General features: G+C 40.8%; 1 protein-coding gene across 16 annotated transcripts in view; it reads right to left on the bottom strand.

The window, feature by feature from the left end:
• Dysf (dysferlin) overlaps positions 1–20,849 on the bottom strand; it is a 208,130-nt gene that overhangs the window by 20,631 nt on the left and 166,650 nt on the right. For all 16 annotated transcript variants that reach the window (XM_071601695.1, XM_071601700.1, XM_071601698.1 and 13 more), the window contains 5 exons: positions 15,379–15,477; positions 4,984–5,112; positions 4,569–4,724; positions 2,982–3,073; positions 110–280 (listed from right to left, as the gene is read on the bottom strand). In XM_071601695.1, coding sequence (XP_071457796.1) covers positions 110–280; positions 2,982–3,073; positions 4,569–4,724; positions 4,984–5,112; positions 15,379–15,477 — 647 coding nt within the window. The remainder of the gene's footprint in view (positions 1–109; positions 281–2,981; positions 3,074–4,568; positions 4,725–4,983; positions 5,113–15,378; positions 15,478–20,849) is intronic.

The raw sequence follows: 20,849 nt of genomic DNA, 5'->3' as shown, positions 1-20,849 counted from the left end.
GCTCAAGGGGAGAACACCTGGGAAGTGCTAAGCCCAAGGTGGACACACAGAAAAGCTCAATAGACAGGGTGACTGGTTGTGAGAGAAGCAACCAGCCCTAAGCACGTACACACAGTAGGTCTGCGGGAGTCCACAGCGGGCCCCAAACTTGGACAGCAGCCTGTTCTCCAGGTCAATGACTGTCTCCCCAATCTTCTCATCCTTGGAGAGGAGGTCATAGTCGTAGACGGTGATCTTCAGGTCCTTCTCCAGAGGCAAAGTGCAGGTCAGCTCAAACATCCTGCAGGAGGGGTGGACTTCAGGACACTGCCAGCCCCCTGATGTCAACAGACCCATCGAGGAGCAGGACGAGGGCAGGAGCTCAAAAGTCCACCCTTCTCCAGTCTCCTGTCACTCACTCATAGAGCACATCACCCATAAGACTCTGTACAGAGCTTGTCTGAGAGGGTGAGGGTGTGTGTGTGTGTGTGTGTGTGTGTGTGTGTGTGTGTGTGTCCCTTATAAACTGGGTTGAACAGGTACCCGCCTGGCAGCCCCCAGAATGAATGAATGAAGTGGAACAGAAAGTTAAAATTGAAGCTCCCACTACACCACCAGGAGACAGGAGATGTCAAACTCCAAAGCCAGGAGCCAGAGCTCTGGCATTTACCAAGGGGCTGGCCCAGGACCCACTCTCTGGGCACGTAGGGCAGCACACCAACTTCTAGGGCAGAATGGAAAAAGGATTTTTGAGCAGATTTTTTTGGGGAGAGGAGCTCCTGCAGGGTCTGAGCCCCTGGCCACCACCTGGGTCAAGGTGGAGGTATTCTACCTCTTCCCCTTGAAATGAGTTCCCTGGAGTGGGAGGCACAGCCCACGGCCTAACTCACACTCAGGACGCTAACTCTGCAGAGAGGAGGAGGCGGGGCCCCATCTGGAGGTACTGCTCTCCCGTCCACAGCTGAGCAAGGGACCCAATTGCATCTCACAGAGGAGGGGGTTGCCTCAAGGCCAGACTGGATCTGCTCTGAATCCTGCCCCAAAGGACCTCCCAGGGTTCCAACAGCCAGAGACTGTGGAGGGGGCCATCTTAGAACCAGGCCATCTGAGGACCAGGGGGTAGGAGACATTCAGCTCAGGGAGGCAGCATCTCCCACATCCCAAGAGGAGAGAAAGAGGCTCAGAGGGTCTCTAAGAGCCTCTTGAAAGCACCCACAGGAAAATAAACTGGCTCAAAATATTTGCCACCCAGAGAGCAGCTGAACAACAAGGGCAGCTGGCACGTGGAACAGACCCTTCCCCTGACCTGCGCTCCCCAGCCACAGTGGAGGGGAAGAAAAACTAAGCAGGGCAAGGGGACAGGCAGAGACCCTCCACACGCTCACCCACACACTGCATCTGGGGAACCCAAAGAGTAGCTTGAACAGGAAAATACTCCCCTAGCACCATCAGGGTGTTTAGGGTTAAACATGGATGAGCATAGTAGCTTCACCCCTATGGCTGTGAGTTTGTGGCTTTCTTAAAGTGGCTGAGCTTAGCAGGGCACAGTGGCTCATGCCTGTAATGCCGCACTTGGGAGGCTGAGGATCACAAGTTCGAGGCCAGCCTTGGCAACTCAGCAAGACCCTGCTCACAGTAAAAAATTAAAGAACTGGGTGTACAGCTCAGTGGTAAAACACCCTGGATTCAGTCTCTAGGATGCATGGATGGATGGGTGGGTGAGTGGATGGATGGATGGATGGGTGGGTGGGTAGGAATGTAGGTAGGTGGGTGGGTAGATAGATAGATAGATAGATAGAACTTAAAGTGGGCAGAAAAGCCATGTTCCTACCACAACATCCATCAGGGAAGGGCACTGTCAGACATCAAAGCTGTGTTTGATTATCTCAAGGGTTGTAAAGAGTATTTCTGCTGGGATCTGAGGGAGCAAGAAGCACCAGGCACACCAGCCTTCAGGCATGATTTGGAGGGAGATGGGAGTGAGAGAAGTGTATTCTCCAACCTGCCCTGGGTGCACACACATTGTGGGACAGGCCCATCCACTGCCTGTTACCACTAGCCACAGCCCTGTGCCAGCCACTGGGGCTCAGCAAACAGCGCTGCCCTCTGCACCCTCCAGCTTCCCTCCAGTCCCAGCCTGGTGGTGACTCATTGCTGACCAGATCCGTTTGCCCTTCAAAATCTGCATTTCCCCAGGCTGACAGAGTCTTGGTCACAGGCTAAATGATAACAACTAACCAAACGGATACTAGGTATGAATTCAATATGTCACTTGACTCTATCAGAAGAGGCTGCTTCTGTAGGTGCTAGAGAGACAGCCACCAGCTGTCAACCTAAAAAAGCTCACAACCAAGCAGCGATTCAGGATTTCAGGATGCCCAGAAGCTGCTTCCACAGCACGGGCACTGAGTCTTCCTTCTATTGTTCTTGTTCTAGAGTCAGTTACTATCTCGGGTCTACATTCTTCCCCTAGCTACCCACGGCAGACACATGTGGGGCACTAAAAGAGAAATCATTGAGTGAAGCATGGTCCATTGGACCAGAAAAGGAGAATAAAAGGACATTAGTGGAAAACTGGTGAGAGCCAATAAAGTCCAGGGTTTAGTGGGTAGCATCGCACTGATGTCATGTCCTCATTTGGGCAAAGGTAAGATAGAAAGTAGGACTAAAGTTATATGCAATCGGTATCCTCTCTGTCACTTTTCTGTAAATCCAAAGAAAAAGTTTATGCAAAAAGGAATTAACCGATCTATCTTCTGAGCTTCCATGCAGATTTCTGATCTAGGCAATCGTTAAGTGTGTTAACTAGGGGCTTCTGCTGGGACTCCAGCCCTTGGCTCACTGAGAGCTAGCTCAGATTACACCCACCAATTGCAAGATTTAGGGAATACAGTTATGCCCCAGGAGAAAAGAACTGCCCAGCAGCAGCCCCATCTGCCCACTGGTCTGTGGGGTATCCAGACTGGCTTCTGCAGCCTGGGACCCAGCTGCTCCCCACTTACTTTCCAAATACAGGCTCCAGAGTGCAGGGGATATAGTTATCCTGGTCACTCACAGATTTCTTCCCAATGGAGATCTTGATGTAAGGATCACACTGAAGGACAACACAGAGACACTGAAGTGAAATCATTCTCCCAATGTGTCTTTGGGGGCTTCTTGAGTCCCCTGCCTCCGGATGGGGTGAGGGGGCCAGCCATTAGGAGGCTGTGATGTGGACTGGGTTCTGCCAGGCCAGGAGACCCACCCTAAACCACATGGCCCCTGACACAGCCTCTAGCCTCAGCCCCTGCAGCGGGAGTGGGGCACCTGAGTCTTCCTTACTCCTGATCCGTCGCCCCACTGGGAGAGGCTGGGGGAGGCAGGGCCCAGCCCCCAGGCTCGCACACACGACAGACTGGATTCTATGTGGGACTAGGCCAGGCTGGGGTCCTCTCTGTGACTGCTGCTTAAGCAGATGGAAAGGGGGAGAGATGGTCCCACTTTCTCCACCAAGACTGGCCCAAGCCGATCTCCTGGATATGGCCCAAAAGCAACAGCAGTCCTACAGCTATCCTCCAGGAACAGCCCGGCCAGAGAAGGCCCAGGGCAAGTCTGGCTTGAGAAGGTGTGAAGGACATAAGCCAACCCGGCCACATCCTGGAGGCCATCTGTGGTGCCAAGGCTGAGGATCATCTGACCTCCCAGCCCTGAGAGGCCAGGCAGCAGGAGGAGAATGCTGAGCCCCTCCCCACAGCCTCAAGGACACACAGGAGGCCTGAACCTGTGAAAGGAGGTAAGAAAGGACCGCTCCTGCCTCTCAGCTTTCCTCTCTCTTTCCAGCTTTCCTCTGTCACCCAGTTTACTGTCTCCCTTTGACTCTGGGACTCCTTCCCTCCTTCAAATCTCCTTCTTCCATCTCTGGCCAGGATTAGGGTGAGACAGCTGAGTCTCTTGCCTTAGGCACACAATTTAAGGGAGGGCCCCAAAACTCAGGAATCAAGATAAATAATACTTCAGTGCAGTATTTTGAAAATTAAAACCAATGCCAATAATCCATGATGAACAAAACACCAGAATGTTAAATAAAGGCACCTCGAGCATTCCTGGTTTTCCTTCTACCTCCAGCTCCACCACAGCTGGGCACAGCAGTTACCAAACCTGCTCCTCCCTCCTTCGTTCCTTCCTTCCCACCACGGATGCCCTGCAAATCCCAGCCTCCAGCTACACCTTCGCCACACTGATCCTTATGTCGCATCCTAATTGCCCATGGACCAAGCCCTCCCATTTCAAACCTTTGCCTGTGCTTTTGACTTCTCTTAAAATACTACTTTCTTCTCCCTCCTGACCTATCAAAATTCCTTCTGTACTTAAGAATCCTATTCCTTCCCCAAAAACTTCTACTTATTTCCAAAGTCCTGTGCCAACTTTGCCCTTCTCTGACCTCCTACATTTTGGTCCTTGACAAAAACTCCATCCAGTGACTTCTCAGTTCTGCATGGGTTTTTCTGGTTTCCCCAGCCTACTGTGACTCCCTGAGGCAGAGACCATGTCCAGACTCCTGTGGCCATTTGTAGTCATGCCTGCCATTCTGAGTGCTCTAGGAAAGTTACCTTCCCATTGGGGTCCTTGGGCTGCAGGCCAAATGCTCGGACAATGTAAATACGGACCAAGCACTCCTGGGGCCCTTGGGCAGCCAGCTGGTGGAACTGTCTTGGGGGCATGGGGATGGCTGGATCTTCTGGGAGGGGATAAATTTTGAAGAGGCCCTGAAAAGAATGAGAGGTTAATTTTGATTTTTAGCATTGTCACCAACACGATAACCATTATGACCATTGCTCTCATCTCTAGGAGAATCATCACATGAACTTCACCCAGCCCAATGCCGCCCCATTACCACCATCAGGAGCATCACTACTTCCACCACCCATGTGGTCACCAACATCAGCACCATGGTCACCACTGCAGTTACTGCTCCACCCCCTTCTTCACTTAGGCTGACCCAGGGACACATCCTCAGGGACTTACCTTAAATTCCCCAATGACAGATGGATCTTCTGTCTCCTCCTGAGTCTTGCCCCGGTAGAGCTTGAAGGTGTTGCAAAAGTCGGACAGGCCTTCAAAAGCCTCCACATTCTCCAGTGATGTGTCATAGACCTGTCATATAGGGGGACAAGGGAGAGCAAACAGAGGGACAGCAAAGGAAGAGGAAATGGGAAAAGAAGGGAACACACAATAGTATGAAAGTAGAGAAAGAAAGAGAAGGAACAGAGAAGAAGAAAGTGAGTGAGGACCAAAACAAATAAAGGAACACAGACAAAGAGAAGGGCAAGATGGGAGAGGTGCAGAGGAACCAAGAAGAAGAGAAAGAAATGGGGGAAAAGTCAGAGATGGAACGAAAACCCCAGGAGAGGGAGCAAGAGGGAAGACATTGGTTCAGTCCATTATAGAAGCGAGTGTTTGAATTAATATTCCAAATATTTGAGCATCATCACAGAAAATGATTGGTGCATTTTTTAAAGAAGATAAGCTTGGGGCTGAGGCTGTAGCTCAGTGGTAAAGTGCTTGACTCACACCTGTGAGGCACTGGGTTCGATCCTCAGCACCACATAAAAATAAATAAAGATACTGTGTGTTCATCTACAACTAAATAAATATTTCAAAAAAAAGGAGATAAGCTTACAAACATATAAAAAGTTAAATTTATTTGTAGACAGAGTCAGAACTCTGGAAAATTAACAGATCAGCTTTTCAAGTAAAAATGAACCCCTGTTCAGAATGTCCAATGAGGATGGCATCAAATATTAAGCCAAGCAGACCTGCTGAGCACCAGCTTAAATTTGTTAAATCTATTATTTATTTGTCTGCTCTCAAATAGCCAATAATGATTATTTGCTAGAAAAATTTTTTGAAATTGATAAGGGATAAATGAAAATGTATTTTTTTCAGATGATAAAGATGATAGTAGTAATATTGATATGTTTACAGGTAGACATGCTGAATTGATTAAAACTGAAATTAACAGTAAAGTTACATCAGTTGCTCTCTCATCTTTCAAAATATTATTTCTCATTTTGGGCCAGCTCAAATTCTCTCTTCCAAGTAATATTTTAATTATGCAAGTGATAGCAATATTAAAAATTAGAAATTATAATCAAATATGAAAAATTAATAACACTTAAAATCCCCCAAATAATAGTTATGTGATGAAAAATTGGTATGTGTCCTTTTGAATATTTTCTTAATATTTTTTATTGGAATTTTTTTCTTCCCAAAATGCAGTTCCAGGAAATAAATTGTGTTGTTAACTTTTTTTTTATCCTAACAATGTTCCATGAATATCTTTATAGGTGAAAAATATACTTCTATATGACCCCCATTAATGGCAATATAACATCAAAATGTATTAATGTACCATAAGTTATAGCCAACATTTAGTTTTGCAATTGTTCAATCTTATTTTTAAAAAATGACTTATAAATTACAGGAGTTTGAAAACTGTTACCCATATGCTTTGTGTATTCATTTAAATGTGTCTCTATGGTAAGGTTCTAGAAAAAGAATTCCTGGTCAAAACATATGAATGTTTTAAGAACTTTGATGAGCACAGTCAAGTTGCCCTCTGGAAAAATTGTCTAGACTCGTTCCTCCAACTACAGGTGCAAATGTATCATATTCTGGACTTATACTATCACTTAAACGTTTGTTAATTTTGATAGATGTTAATTTGCTAATTTGATAGATGAAAGATGCTATATTAAATTTTTAACTCACATTTATTTGACCACTGGAAAAACCTGTATGGGTTTATTAGCCCTTTGTATTTCTTCTTTATGAACTGCTCATCCTTGTTATTTATCCTTTTTCCATCTCCTGGTGTCTGTTTTCTGATTTGTAGTAATTTGAAAGGCCTCTTTGTATGTAGAGGATATTAACCACTGGTCTAGCAAACATGATACAGATATCTCGTCCCAGTTGATCACTTGCTGTTCAATCGTGTTTATGATATGTGTGTGATATTTTTATGGTATGTTTATGTTTGTATGTGTTGATGTCATGTTTGTGTGTGTTTGTGTGCTCCATTTGTTTGTTTTCTTAGCCATTCCAGAAATTTCTACACAGCTTTTTCCTTACAGCTTCTGCCTTTCAAATTAGGCTCCGAGTATCTTCTTCTTTCAGCAGGAACAAGCACTCAATTCAACTTCGTACACAGTGTGAGGGAAGAATTCAAATTCTTTTTCACCAAATGGTTATGCAATTGTCTAAGGTCTTATTTGTTTAAACTGTTCCTCCTTTTCACAGTGACTTGTATCACACACTAAGTGATCACACATCCTGCGGGTTGTGATATCTTTCTATTCTACTCTATCATTCTGTCTACTCCTCACTAACACTATGTCTAATTACCGCGGCTCCATATTCTGAAGTCCTTCCAGATGAAATTTTGGAACATTAAGTATAGTTCTAAACAAATGCTTCTTGGAATTTTTATTAGACTCACATTAAACTTAAAATTAATTTTGGAGGAAGGAATCAAGATCTTTTCAGTATTAGTTTTTTTAATCCAGAGATATAATCTGATACTGAATTTATTCAAAACTTATTTTCTAGTTATCCTCATATAGGGCCTACATGCTTTTCATTAAGTTTATTCCTAGCTAAGATAAATGTTTCATTGGTATTGCAAATGTGAACCTTTCTTTCACTAGATTTTCTAAACAGTTGCTGCCATCTTCCTGGGTTCTCCTAGTGATTCTAACTTAGCAGATTCTTTTCAGGGGGTCAAGCAAATCCTTCACACATGATGGTAATGATAATTGCCTCCTCCTTTCTAAAATGAGTGACCTATTTCTTTTTGTCCACACGGAAATGGTTAGAATACACATGGTTAGAACAATGTATGTGGTCATGGTGAGTCTTTTCTTGTCTCTGTCAAAAGGGATGTCCCCAGAGCTTCCCTATAGGCCTATATTGAGTCACACAAGACTTCAGTGATCACTAATCAATAAGCTATGAACCCTCGCCCCAGACAAATGCACTTAAGGAACATTCTTTGGAAACAGAAGCCTAATTTCTAGGGATAGAGCCCTGCAGAAGTCATGAAGCTGAATGCTGGCTGTTGGTTTGAGATATATTCTAACATTGAGGAAACTCCTTCTTATTTCCGATATGTGACTCATTCCAAAGAATCAACAGTAGCTCCTGAATCTTACCAAATGCTTTTCTATATCTATTGAGTCTCAGTTAATTTTACCTTTCAATAAGATGGATATTATTAATGATTTCCTAATATTGACCTCTCCTTATTTTTACCATAAAGTCAATTTCACTATCATGCATGACTTTTTATTTTAATATGTGATTTGGTTCCCTTTGGTCTTATTTAAGATTTTGTACATATATTCATTTCATAAATGAGATTTATATGTATGAGTGGGCTTTATCAGATTTTGGTAGTAAAGCAATTCTAGCTCTATAAAAAAACCAAGATTTTTTACTTTTAATTCTTTTTCTGCTGTGGAATAGTGTATGTATCATAGGAATTATTTATTTTTTTAATATTTAAGAAATTGCCTCTTTAAATCCCCTGATTGTGGCTCTTTCTTGGGAGATGATTCTCTGATAATTTCCCTGTTTCTTTCATAGTTTTCTGTTCCTTCTTGAGACAGTCCTAGTATTTCTCTTTGCCTTCAAATTAACTCATTTCAATGAGATTTTCAATCTTATTAGTATGGAAATATCCCAAACCTGTAAATGCTCAAGTGCCTTATATAAAATGGCATAGGCTGGGCACAGCAGCACATGCCTGTAATCCCAGCAACTGGGGAGGCTGAAGCAGGAGGATTGCGAGTTCAAAGCCAGCCTCAGCAATTTAGCAAGGCGCTAAGCAACTCAATGAGACCCTGTCTCTAAATAAAATACAAAATAGGGCTGGGGATGTCGCTTGGTAGTCGAGTGCCCCTGAGTTTAATCCCTGGTACCAAAAAATAAATTAAAATAAATAAAATAAAATGGCATAGTATTTTCATTTAACCTACTCACATCTTTCAGCATAGTTACACCATCCTCTTATAATACCTAATACAATGTAAATGCTATGTAAGTAGTTATAACAACTACTTATTCATTGTTTAGAGAATAACGACAGGAGGAAAAGTCTGTACATGTTCAGTAAAGACAAATTTTTCTCAAATATTTTTCATCCGAGATTGGTTGAGTCTGCAGATGTGAAATCCACAGACAGGAAGGGCCCTCCATAGAACTTAAAATTCTCCTGAACTGTTCTAATTCTCCATTATAATCACTATGTCCCTACTTCCATTACGGATTTTGGCTTGTTTTTCTCTACATCTCTTATTGAATCAGCTGGAGAGATGTTCATGTAACTGATTCATTTCAATTTAAGGATCAGTTCTCAGATTTTTCAGTTCTATCATTTTTTCTTAGTTTCTCATTTCTGCTTTTATATTTTCTTTGTGTTTTAATGTATTATCATTATTATCTCTGACTTCTTTAAGTCAGAGACAATAAATCATAATTATTAAATAATAAATTTATAATAATTATTAAATTATAATAATGTATTATTATTATTATATCCACTTTATTCTTTCTTTCATGATAATTAAAATATTTACTGCCTCAAAACTGCCTCTCCTTGCCACTATCTTGGCAGTGCCCTATTTGTATTGATAGATAATATTTTCATCTTAATTTTCTTGGCATTGTGTAATTACAGGTTTTTTTTTTATAATTTGGGTTCAGAATTGGATGTTTAGTTTTTATTCTTTTATAATTAACCTAAGTTCTGAAGGCTGTAAATGTACTCTGAAAGCTGCTTTAGCTATAAGGAGTAAGTTTTACTGTCTAGTATTTTATCATTCTTTCCTAGATATTCTGCACCTTTGGTTTGTATTTTCTCTTTCCCTCAAAAATTATTAATAGAAGGTTTGTATTTTTTAATTATCCATATAGAAGAGGCCGTGAGGACGTTTGATCTTGTTGCTAATTTCTAATTTTTACAGCATTGTAATCAGAAAACGGGTGTCTGTGATAGCATCTTTTTTTTTTTTCAATTTAAGATTCTCTCTGTGGCCTGTTACATACTTATTATTTTGTAATTGTGCCACAGGTGTGGTCTTTATTTTAAGGCTTCCAAATTCAATTGGGTTAATAATTATGCCAGGGCTTTTGTATCCTCTCACATTTTTGTCCCCTTGATCTGACATATACTGATAGAGGTGGATTAAAATCTCTCTCTACTTTTCAATATGCTTCTATTGCTTCTTCCACCTCCTGTACTTTCTGTTTTGTAGCTGATGACGTTGTCTTGCTTCACACGTAGACATTCTCATTACTGTTCTATCTTGAACTTGTTCCCACTGAGCGCCATAAATTGCCAACTTTTGTCTTGTTCAATCTTAGGAACCTGAAAACTTTAACATCATGACTTCTGCTATCTTTTCATTTACATCTGCCTGGTACACATATTGCCAATTTTTTATTTTTCACTCTTTATAAATCTCTTTGTCTTAGAGTTAGATTTTGTTTTGAGGTCTGATTTAACAGAGATTTTTTTTTTTTTGAGATCAAATTTAAATTTCATAATAAGCAGTTGATGTTACAGGTAGTGATATGTAGTCTGAGTTATACCTTTGTTTTTATATTGAGCTAGCCATGGAATTTTCTAGTTTCATAGGTTTTTTAGAAATCTCTAGCTGCACAATACATGTATATGTGTGTGTGTGTGTGTGTGTGTGTGTGTGTGTGTGTGTGTCTTCTGGTATCTAGGATAACCTGAGTTTCCATTCTGGTATTATAAATGTATACATACTAATAATAATTAGTCCTCTATGTCTTTAGAGACAGTGTTTGTGGGTTAAACTTTATATTCCTCCTTCTCCCTCTCTATTACCTAGTTTTAGGCAACATTTTCTTCTTAATGATTACCTTTTACTATTTGGTCATAATTTGCTTATAGTCCTATGTTGTGATCTGCAAATTTTTTAATCTCTCCACTCCATTCATTTTGTAATATAGCAATTAGTGTCCTTACTCTACGTCTCACCTTCTTTCCTCCTTCTCCACTGACTTTTTGTCAGTTTTATCATTTCTACATTTTCAGTCTATTCTGCATTTACCATATCATGTGGTATCTACATTGTCTTCTGAGCCTAAGCCTTCCGTTTGTTTTCCTTTGGGTTCTAAGGTAAAATGGGATACGCACAGTCCTTCTGCTCTGGTCGCCTCGCTGGCTAAAGCTCATCTCTGAGAGTTCTGTCAAGCTGGGCTCGTAGGAATTATATTAACTCAGTTCCTGAAGACACACACCCAGCTGTCTGTAGTTTTGCCTGAGGGCAGCTTTGCTGAATGTAAAATCCTCAGGTCACCCTGCATTTCTTTGATGATCCTATATATGGTGCTTTACAGTAAGATTTTGAAGGTTATAGAGAACTGAAATCATCTTGATTTATTTCTCCTCTACCCTATGGAATGAGAAAGAGCTATGACTACCCAAAGAACTCTGAAGTACAGTAATTACTCTAGTATATGTCTCAGAGTTGACCAAGCTGGGTCCATTTTTCCTAATACACAGTGGACCTTTACAAAATGTATATTCAACATTCCTTCATTCCAGTGACGTTGGATTAAATTATTATGTTTACTTGTTTGGCTTCACTGTTTTGGTTATCATCTTCAGAGGGGCCAATTATGCAAATGTTGGGCCTCTTTTCTTTGACTTCAATATCTGCCATTTTCTCTTTTTCCTTTTTCACATTTTTCCTTTTCCATAATTTGCTTGTTTTGGTCATTTTGGTCATTCTGTCCTCTACACCCCTGAGTGTGTTTCCCATGTGTCCATGCTGCCCTCTGCTCCTTCCAATTTCATGTTTCGTCTTCCTTTTTCCTGAGTCCTACCACTCACAGCTCCTCTCCACTCATCTCATCATCCCTTACTTTGCTTTCTAACAGCCCCATTTCTATAAAGCTCACAGAAAAATGTTCTATCACTTCTGCTCCTTGGCAAAACTTTTCAGTGGGTATATATCCTCTTTCATTGCTAAATTTGATTTCTATTTTCCCCTCCTTTCCCCCACCCAGAATTTTTAAATTAATGCTATACCATTTATTTTATTATTATTCGTCACTAAGTAGGTCGGATTTTTCTGGACCAGCTACTTCCTTTGTTCCTACCACAGAGGCAGACTGCTTCCTGCAACTATGGCTCATCTGGGTGATCCTCATGTAGCTCCATCATCTCTGCTTCTCAGAACCAAACCAGTCTAAGGAGGCTTCTGTCATCACTTTGATCCTGTCTCCAAAGCTCCAGTGTTGCAAACAGGGGATTAACTTTCATATTTCACAGTGCAACCTCAATTCTAAGAACCATATTTTAAAACTACTTATTATAAAAAATTTCCAAGCACACAGAAGTAAAAACAAATAGATAACAAACTCCCATGTACTCATCACCCATCTTAAATAATTATCAGCATTCTTCCATTTGGAAGGATATTTTCACTGGGATCTGCTACCCCTATGCGCTTTCATCCTCCTCGATGCATCTTCTCTTCATTTACTGCTAAGTGGGTCTCTACCCAATCTCAGTTGTCCTTGGGCAGCCCTTACTTATATTTTGGAGTCTGCTACTTGTATTTGTTTCCAACTTTTCTGGTAAAAAAAAATGGATTTTGTGGGTTTGAATGATTTCCAAGAGAAAAGGGAAAAAATGCTGATTTATGCAGTCATGTTCGTACTGGAAGTCCTAATAAAATACTTTTTAAAATTTCAAACTGGTTTAACTTTCTTTTTAAACTTTTGTTATTAATTTCTCATTTTATTTTAAGCTCTCTTGTATGATATCTGCTTTGGGGAACATATTACTAAACTAATATGTAATCAAACTTTGTAAGCATTCTCTGAGCATTAGAAAAAATGTATTCTCTAATTTTTATGACTTTTATTTTCTATTTTAAAGCTACAACTGTGACTTCATGTAAAGATGCAACATTAACTTGACGTAACTTTAAAACATCTTACCCAGTTACTCAGATTTTTTATTTTCTTATTTATTTTTTTACTGATCAAAAAGTAATATATATTAAAATCCCTCACTTCAATTTTAATTTCTGTGTTTTATCTGTCTGAAGTAATTGCTTATATATCCCTGTCCATTTTTGCTCAAATATTTCTAAGCATTGGGTGCCTTCTCATTGAAATGTATCTTTTTATTTCTATAAAACTCTTTTTTTTCTTTGCTTTTTACTTTAGTTCTACCTGCTTCCCCTTTGTTCATTCTTACCTGAAATTGTATTTGTAGCCAAAACATTGGTTGCCAAAGCATTTTTTAATCATTCTAAGTTGTACATTTTAGACACATCTCATAAAGGGACAGTGTGATGGGGGCTGGGGTTGTGGCTCAGCGGTAGAACACTTGCCTAGCACACACAGGGCCCTGGGTTCGATCCTCAGTACCACATAAAAATAAATGAGTGGAATAAAGGTATTGTGTCCAACTACAACTAAAAAAATAGATATTTAAAAAAAAACAGTGTGATGAATTTCAACTTTTGATATAGTCTAAGAGTCCTTTTCACTTAATAGGAGAGTTTAATCCATTTTTGTTTATTAGGAAAACCAATCTGTATTGCTCTTTTTCTACTGTTTTTTTTTTCTATAATTTGTTTTAAATGCTTTGTTATATCTTTTGTTTTCGTTTTGCTATTTAAGACTATGCATTGGTTTTTGCCCTATGCTAGTAAATTCCAAAATGAGTTTTTCTCCACTTGTTGTATACTCTGTTCTCTCCATTATGCTACAGGCTATTTTTCAAAGACCCATGCTGGTGATGCTGGCTTTCTTCTATTTACTTATCCTTAAAGGACTTCCTTCTAAGTCTAGTTTTTCCCCCATAAATAGTTGGAATGCCTTTTTGCTTTGGACAGGCTATTTTCACTTGGATGCTGTTTGGAGATCTTCTCAGAGAGGTCAAGCAAGAGGGCTGGGTGCCAATTCAGCATCCAGCATCCTAGGGAGCAGCGAGGGGCCAGGGCCACGGGCCACCCTGGCAGCAGTCCTCATTCTTGCTTGGTTTGTCTCATTTTTTGGCAAGGCCACAGTACCACATGCCAGACCTACTGTGTTGAACCTTCTTCCTGGTACACAAATAGTCCTGTCCCTTTGCCCAACCTCACATACCCAGCTGTGAAGTCAATGAAGAGCTTACTGCTGGGGGAGCCACTGTTGCTGCCTGTCATCTAATCTCTGAGCTGCCAGGTCTCCAGGCACAATTCATCAGGCAGCCTCTAACACATCAGACTTGACATTTGCCACCTCGTGAAACCACCCTTCAGAGTCCCCACCAAAGACTCTCAGGCAGAAAAATCAGCTGAAAGACCAGGCCACCCAACTACCCTGGACCCTCACTTATTCCTTCCCCTTTAAGATCCTGGGGACCCGTCTCATGCATGTGACAGTCTTCACCCACCATTTGTTCTCTCCTGTCCATGCCTGTGGGTAATCGTGGGGCACAGAATCTTTCTCATTTACATTCAAAAGAAGTAAGTGAAAATATAGGGCACATAGTTATATTTTAATTTTAGATAAATAAAAAATACTTTCTAGTTAAGTATGTCCCACACAAGAACACAAATGGTTCTTAAAAATCATCCATCATTATCTGAAATTTAACCTGACATCCTGGGTTTTATCTGGTAACCCTATACAGGAAACTTGCAACTCCTTTGGGCAGTGATTTTTGAGTCACTTTTGGTCATCATTTTAAAAAGGAATCCACTTTTTAAAAGAGTGATCGCATTGTTAGAACTTCCTTAAAATACCAGAATTTGGCTGATTAGCCCTGGTTTTTATCCAGAGACAAGGTTTCACCATATTTTTATATTCAGAGGCCACAGGTACTTTCTCAGATTGATTCCACTTTTTATTTCAATACAAATTTTCTATTATAGGAAAGTTCGAACAACACTAGAAGAGATCAGATAGTACTACAAATCCCTAAGTACCCATCTCCAATGTTAACAATTAATGCTTTATAGGCTTACTCATTTTTAGCCTTTTGAAAATCTGTCAGAGGACCACCCATACCATGTATCTTCCTCCTGCATATTTTTGGGGTCTGAAGGGGCATTTTTAAGGCAAAACTCAAGCATCATTTTACCTGCAAATACTTCAAGTATCACAGGTACCAAAATACTTTCTTAGTTATCCCAGCCCACATTGACTTTTTGGTCCAAATAGGTGGATGAGCTTTCTCATTCCAATTAGTTCATCAAGAGTCCCAACCACACACACACACACACACACACACACACATTATCTTTCTGCTGTATCTCCCTCTGCCCATCCCAGGTGCCCAGTGACGGCAGGCCTGAAGAGAATCCCATCTTGGGAGCGAGACCTCACCTTTAGAGTGTCAAAATCCTTCTCCAAATAGGAGCCACACTTTTCGTTCTCCCCTATTGAGGCAAAGAATTTGCTCCACCAGTCGATGAACTCCTCTTCCTGGGTGGGGAGAAAGGAAGAGACCATGTAAGAAACAACTTGCCAAGCAAGGTCCTTCTTAATGGATCCCCACCAAGGCCTCTGGCTTGACCCAGATGCCAAGGCTCACCCGACAGGAGAGCTTAGGGGAGCAGGGAGCTGAAACCTTGCCTCTCCAGGGCACAGACTGGAGGAGAAGGTGTCTACCTCTGCCTGGAGTTGCGAGGCAGAGGCTCTGGCCCTCGTGCTGACCCCACTGTGTGTGTTTCTGTCAGGTTCTCGGGCCTTTCTGTAAGGTGGGTATAATTATCATGGCGCCCTCTATATCCCAAGGACATACCAATGCTAAAATCAGAAGGTACCGAGGCTGCTCTGGGGGGAAATGTCAGTAATGTATTATTGATGAACAAAATGCACTAGACCTCTCCTGCCCTTCCCCTCCCCACATTGGAAACCCAAACTTAGATTTCCTAGAGGTCAAATCAAGGCACAATCCCTAAAAATCAATACATACTAAGTGACCTTTATTCAAAAGACGCTGCTAAACAGGGGAATTGGGTGAGCATAGAGGAGGCTGTAATGTCTCTCTCTCAGCCCTCTCCTTCCTCCACTCACTCACATTTGCAGGAAAAGGAGGGCCTGTTGTCTGTGTGGCAAACACTGACCTTCCCACCTTTTATCTCCTCCAGCTCTTGAGTGGGGAACAGTCCTCCAGCCATGTCCTGTCTAAGGAATGTGCCCTGTCTCCCAGGAAGTCAGCAAGTTCCCTGAAGGAGGGATGGTCACAAGTAGGCAGGCCTCAGAAACCCACGTGGGGCTGGGCACTCAGTTTATGCCTGTCCACACCCTGGCAGCTCATCCAGTACAATGAGAAAGGCCATGTGCAAGGTGTCCAAAGAGTCCATTCTGAGACTCCTACGAGAGGACGGTGAGGAGATCCCAGAGGAGCCTGCACTAGGTCATAAAATAACCTGAATCGCTACCATCAAACTTCCGAAAATACTAGGGGCCCTTTTGGGCCAACACCAAGTCCTTTAAGTTCCTGCTTATGAAGGGATGAGCTCAAGCAGAAGCCAGGCCAGGGCCACATGAACAGGCATTCTGGGGAGAGGGTAACAGCAGGGGTTTAGGGTCCTAACATTCTTGGTCCCCAGACAGAGCAAAGAATGAGTGCCAGAGAGAAGCTGTTGGTACTGGACCCACTTACCAGGAAGATCTTCTGCTGCCGGGAGAGATAAACCAAGATTCAGATGGGTTAACACACACGGGGGCAGAGCTCCTGACTTTTAACCACTCCACAAAAAGCCAAAGTAATAGCAAGGCAGTCCCTAGCCCTGATGTTTAAGGTTCAAGTTAAAGAAAAAGATGCTACAGATAAACACACATATATGAACACATATGTCAAACTCACAATGACCAGCACACAGGAGAAAATATTGACACAGTCACATCCAAGGGAGATGTATATGCCAGATCGCATGTCACCCTCACAGAAACACACAAAGACACACAAATATGTACAAATAGGTACACGTAGGTAAAAATAGTTAAAATGGAATTCAGTTTAGCTGCTCAGTTCCTTTCTTTCCCAGCCCAGATACTAACATTTGCATTTATAAGTCAGACAAAGACAGACAACCAACTAGTATGCTTTTGTACAAAGAAAAGACAGGAACACAAGAGTTGTGGGAAAGGATTTATGTCTCTCAGTCTTGAAAATCCAAGTAAACTTAAAAAAGAATAGGAGACAGAGAGTCTGGATAATACCATTAATGGTAACAAGCAAACAAACATGTAAACCCAAAACAGAAAATATACCTTCTTTTCCAGCACCCTTGAAGCACTTAGAAAAAAAATCAAAAACCACAAAGCAAATCTCAATAAAGCCTCAGAAATAAAACCCAAGACAGTCACATTCTCTAACCATTCTGCAATAAAACTTTCATTGTAGAGGTCTTTCACCTTTTTTGTTTAGTTTATTCCCTTGTATCTTTTTGAAGCTATTGTAAATAGGGTGGTTTTCCTAGTTTCTCTTTCAGCAGATTTGTCACTGACGTACAGAAATGCCTTTGATTTATGGGTGTTGATTTTATATCCAGCTACTTTGCTGAATTCATTTATTAGTTCTAGATGATTTCTGGTGGAATGTTTTGGGTCTAGTAGTTACAGAATCATATTGTCTGCAAGTAGTGATAATTTGAATTATTCTTTTCCTATGTATCCCTTTAATTTCTTTCTTAATAAGACTTCTATAGCAAAAGAATTAAAACCGAGAATCAATAAATGGGATGGATTCAAACTAAAAAGCTTCATCTCAGCAAAAGAAACAATCAGTGAGGTGAATAGAGAGCCTACAGAAAGGGAGCAAATATTTACCACATGTACATCAGATAGAGCATTAATCTCTAGGATATATAAAGCACTCAAAAACCTTAACATACACACACAAAAAAACAAATAACCCAATCAATAAATGGGCCAAGGAACTGAACAGACACTTCTCAGAAGAGAATATATAACCAATTAACAAACATATGAAAAATGTTCAACATCTCTAGCAATTAGAGAAATGGAAATCAAAACCACTCTAAGATTTCATCTCACTCCAGTCAGAATGGCAGTTATCAAGAATACAAACAACAATAAGTGTTGGCGAGGATGTGGGGGAAAAGGCACAATACACTGCTGGTAGAACTACAAATTGGTGAAGCCAATATGGAAACCAGTATGGAGATTCCTTGGAAAACTTGGAATGGAACCACCATTTGACCCAGCTATCCCACTTCTCAGTCTATATCCAAAGGACTTAAAAACAGCATACTATAGGAACACAGCCACATTAATGTTTATAGCAGCATAATTCACAATAGCTAAACTGTGGAAGCAACCTAGATGCCCTTCAGTAGATGAATGGATAAAGAAAATGTGGTATATATACCCAGTGGAATACTACTCAGCATTAAAAGAGAATAAAATCATGGCATTTGAAGGTAAATGGATGGAGTTGGAGAATATAATGCTAAGTGAAATTAGCCAATCCCCCCCAAAAAAAATGCCAAATATTTTATCTGATATAAGGATATTGATTCATGATGGGGTTTTTGAGGGGAGCATTGAAGGATTAGACAAACATTAGATAGGGCAAAGAAGAGGGAGGGGAAGGGGGAACATGGGTGTAGGAAAGATGGTGGAATGAAATGGACATCATTACCCTAAATACATGTATGAAGATAGGAATGGTGTAACTCTACATTGTGTCCAACCAGAAATATGAAAAATCATGCTCTATATGTGTAATATGAATTATAATACATTCTACTGTCATATACAACAAATTAGAATAAATTTTAAAAAGTATTAGCTTTATTAGCATGATGAACATTTTAAAGCAAAAGCCAACATTGTGTTTGAGAGTACCAAGTTTTCTCCCTCCTGAGCATTTATACCTACAGCTACCTCTGTCCACAATTGATTGCATAAGATGGAGACCTAAATCAAGAATAAAGCAAAGTAGTTACGATCCAGGACTCAGGAACAAGATTTCCAGGGTTCAAATCCTGCACTCCCAGCTGTTGACCTTGGGCAACAATATAACCTCTCTGCGCCTCAATTATCTAATCTGTAAAATGGCAAAATAACATCAACTTGAGTTATTATGAGGAATAAATCAGTCAACATGTATAAAGTGCTTGAAATGGTGCATAGCACATAAATGCAATGCTATTACTGTTAATAGTATTGTTTCATGGACCAGGTGGGCTTCTTGGCCAAGGGCTATCTCCCACAAACTGCTGGCAGAGCATAGCTGGCCTCAATCTTTCAGGAAGGCAAATGGGGAGCAAGTTGCTATAGCCTTAAAAATGTGCAATCAGGTCCTGGAGATGTAGCTGAGGAGAGAGCATATTTAGCATTCATAAGGCCCTAGGTTCAATACCCAGCACTATCCTCAGAAAAAGTTTTTTAGTGTATATGCTCTGACCCAGCAATTCTATTCCAACCCATCCAAAGAAATTAACCATGCATATTCAGAAAGATTTAACTTCATTAAAAAGAGCGAAAGTTGGAAACAACCTAAGTGTCCAACAACAAGGAACTATTTAGGCAAACTGTTCACGCACATTATTAAAGATTATGCAACGTAAGAAATGATTTTATAGAAATATTGAACTGGAGAGATATTCACAACTGATGAGACTTATAAAATGCATAATGGAATCCCAAATGTTCATAGTACTTACCTCTGAATGGTAAGATAATGTTTCATTTATTCCTTTTGTGTGTATTACTCAAAAATTTCTGAGTTTTCATTGCATACAAGAATGTCTTTCAAAACTTTAAAACCTAAAAATTTTTTAAATAAAGCATAACAGCAATATGTTTCAAAGGACACCACCACAGTTAAAAAGACAATTCACAGGTTGGGAGAAAAATATTAGCAAATCGTTTATCTTATAAGAAATTTGTATCCAAAATATGTAAAGAACTCACACAATAAGAAAAAAGACAATTAATCCAATTTAAAGATGGGCAATGGATTTATCTTCCAAGGAAGATATCCAAATGGCCAACAAGCCCATGAAGAGATGCTCAACAGCATTGGCCATCAGAGAAATGCAATTCAAAACCACAATGAGAAAATATCTCACACCTGTCAGAATGGCCATACTCCATAAATCAGATAATAAAGAGTATTGCTGAAGATATGGAGAAACTGGAAGTTTCGCACGCTGTGGTGGGAAAGTCACATGGTGCAGACACTTTGGCAGACAGTCTGGTCACCACTCAGACTGTTAAATACAAAGATCCAAATGACCCAACAATTCTGCTCTTGGCATAGATCCTAGAGAAATGAAGATGTCTGGTCCACACAAAATCTTGTACTTGGATATTCATAGCAGCATCACTCATGAGAGCCCAAAAGTGAAAACAACCCTAAAGTCCATCAGCTGAAGAAAGGATAAAGAAAACAGGATGCCCTCATACGATGGCATATTATTTGGTAATCAAAATGCATAAAAAACAGTTAACATGCTACGGCACAGATCAACCCTGAAAACATGCTGAGCAATAAAAGTCTATCACAAGAAAAAAACAAAACTATGATTCCATTTATATGAAATGAGACAAAAATAATAAGTGAGAGGTTGCCAGAGCCCAGGAATGGCTGAGAGGAGATGGCAGCAACTGCTCTCCAGGATAAAGCTTCTTTTCTGATCACAGTGGGGCCACCCACTCAGTGAGTCTGCCCCCATCTCCTTCCTACATCCCATAGAGGGGACCCCTCTTCTAGCCAACCGCCCTCACCTTCAATGCACATGGTGCCTGCAGAGGAGACATGGTGGACACATGACCTAATTTCCGCTTGTTGCCCCTCCAGTCCTTGGCTCCCTGTC

The sequence above is a fragment of the Marmota flaviventris genome, chromosome 14, assembly GCF_047511675.1.
Source record: "Marmota flaviventris isolate mMarFla1 chromosome 14, mMarFla1.hap1, whole genome shotgun sequence".
Taxonomy (NCBI): domain Eukaryota; kingdom Metazoa; phylum Chordata; class Mammalia; order Rodentia; family Sciuridae; genus Marmota; species Marmota flaviventris.
The sequence above is the reverse complement of the archived record's forward strand: the minus strand, read 5'-3'. Positions and strand labels throughout refer to the sequence as shown.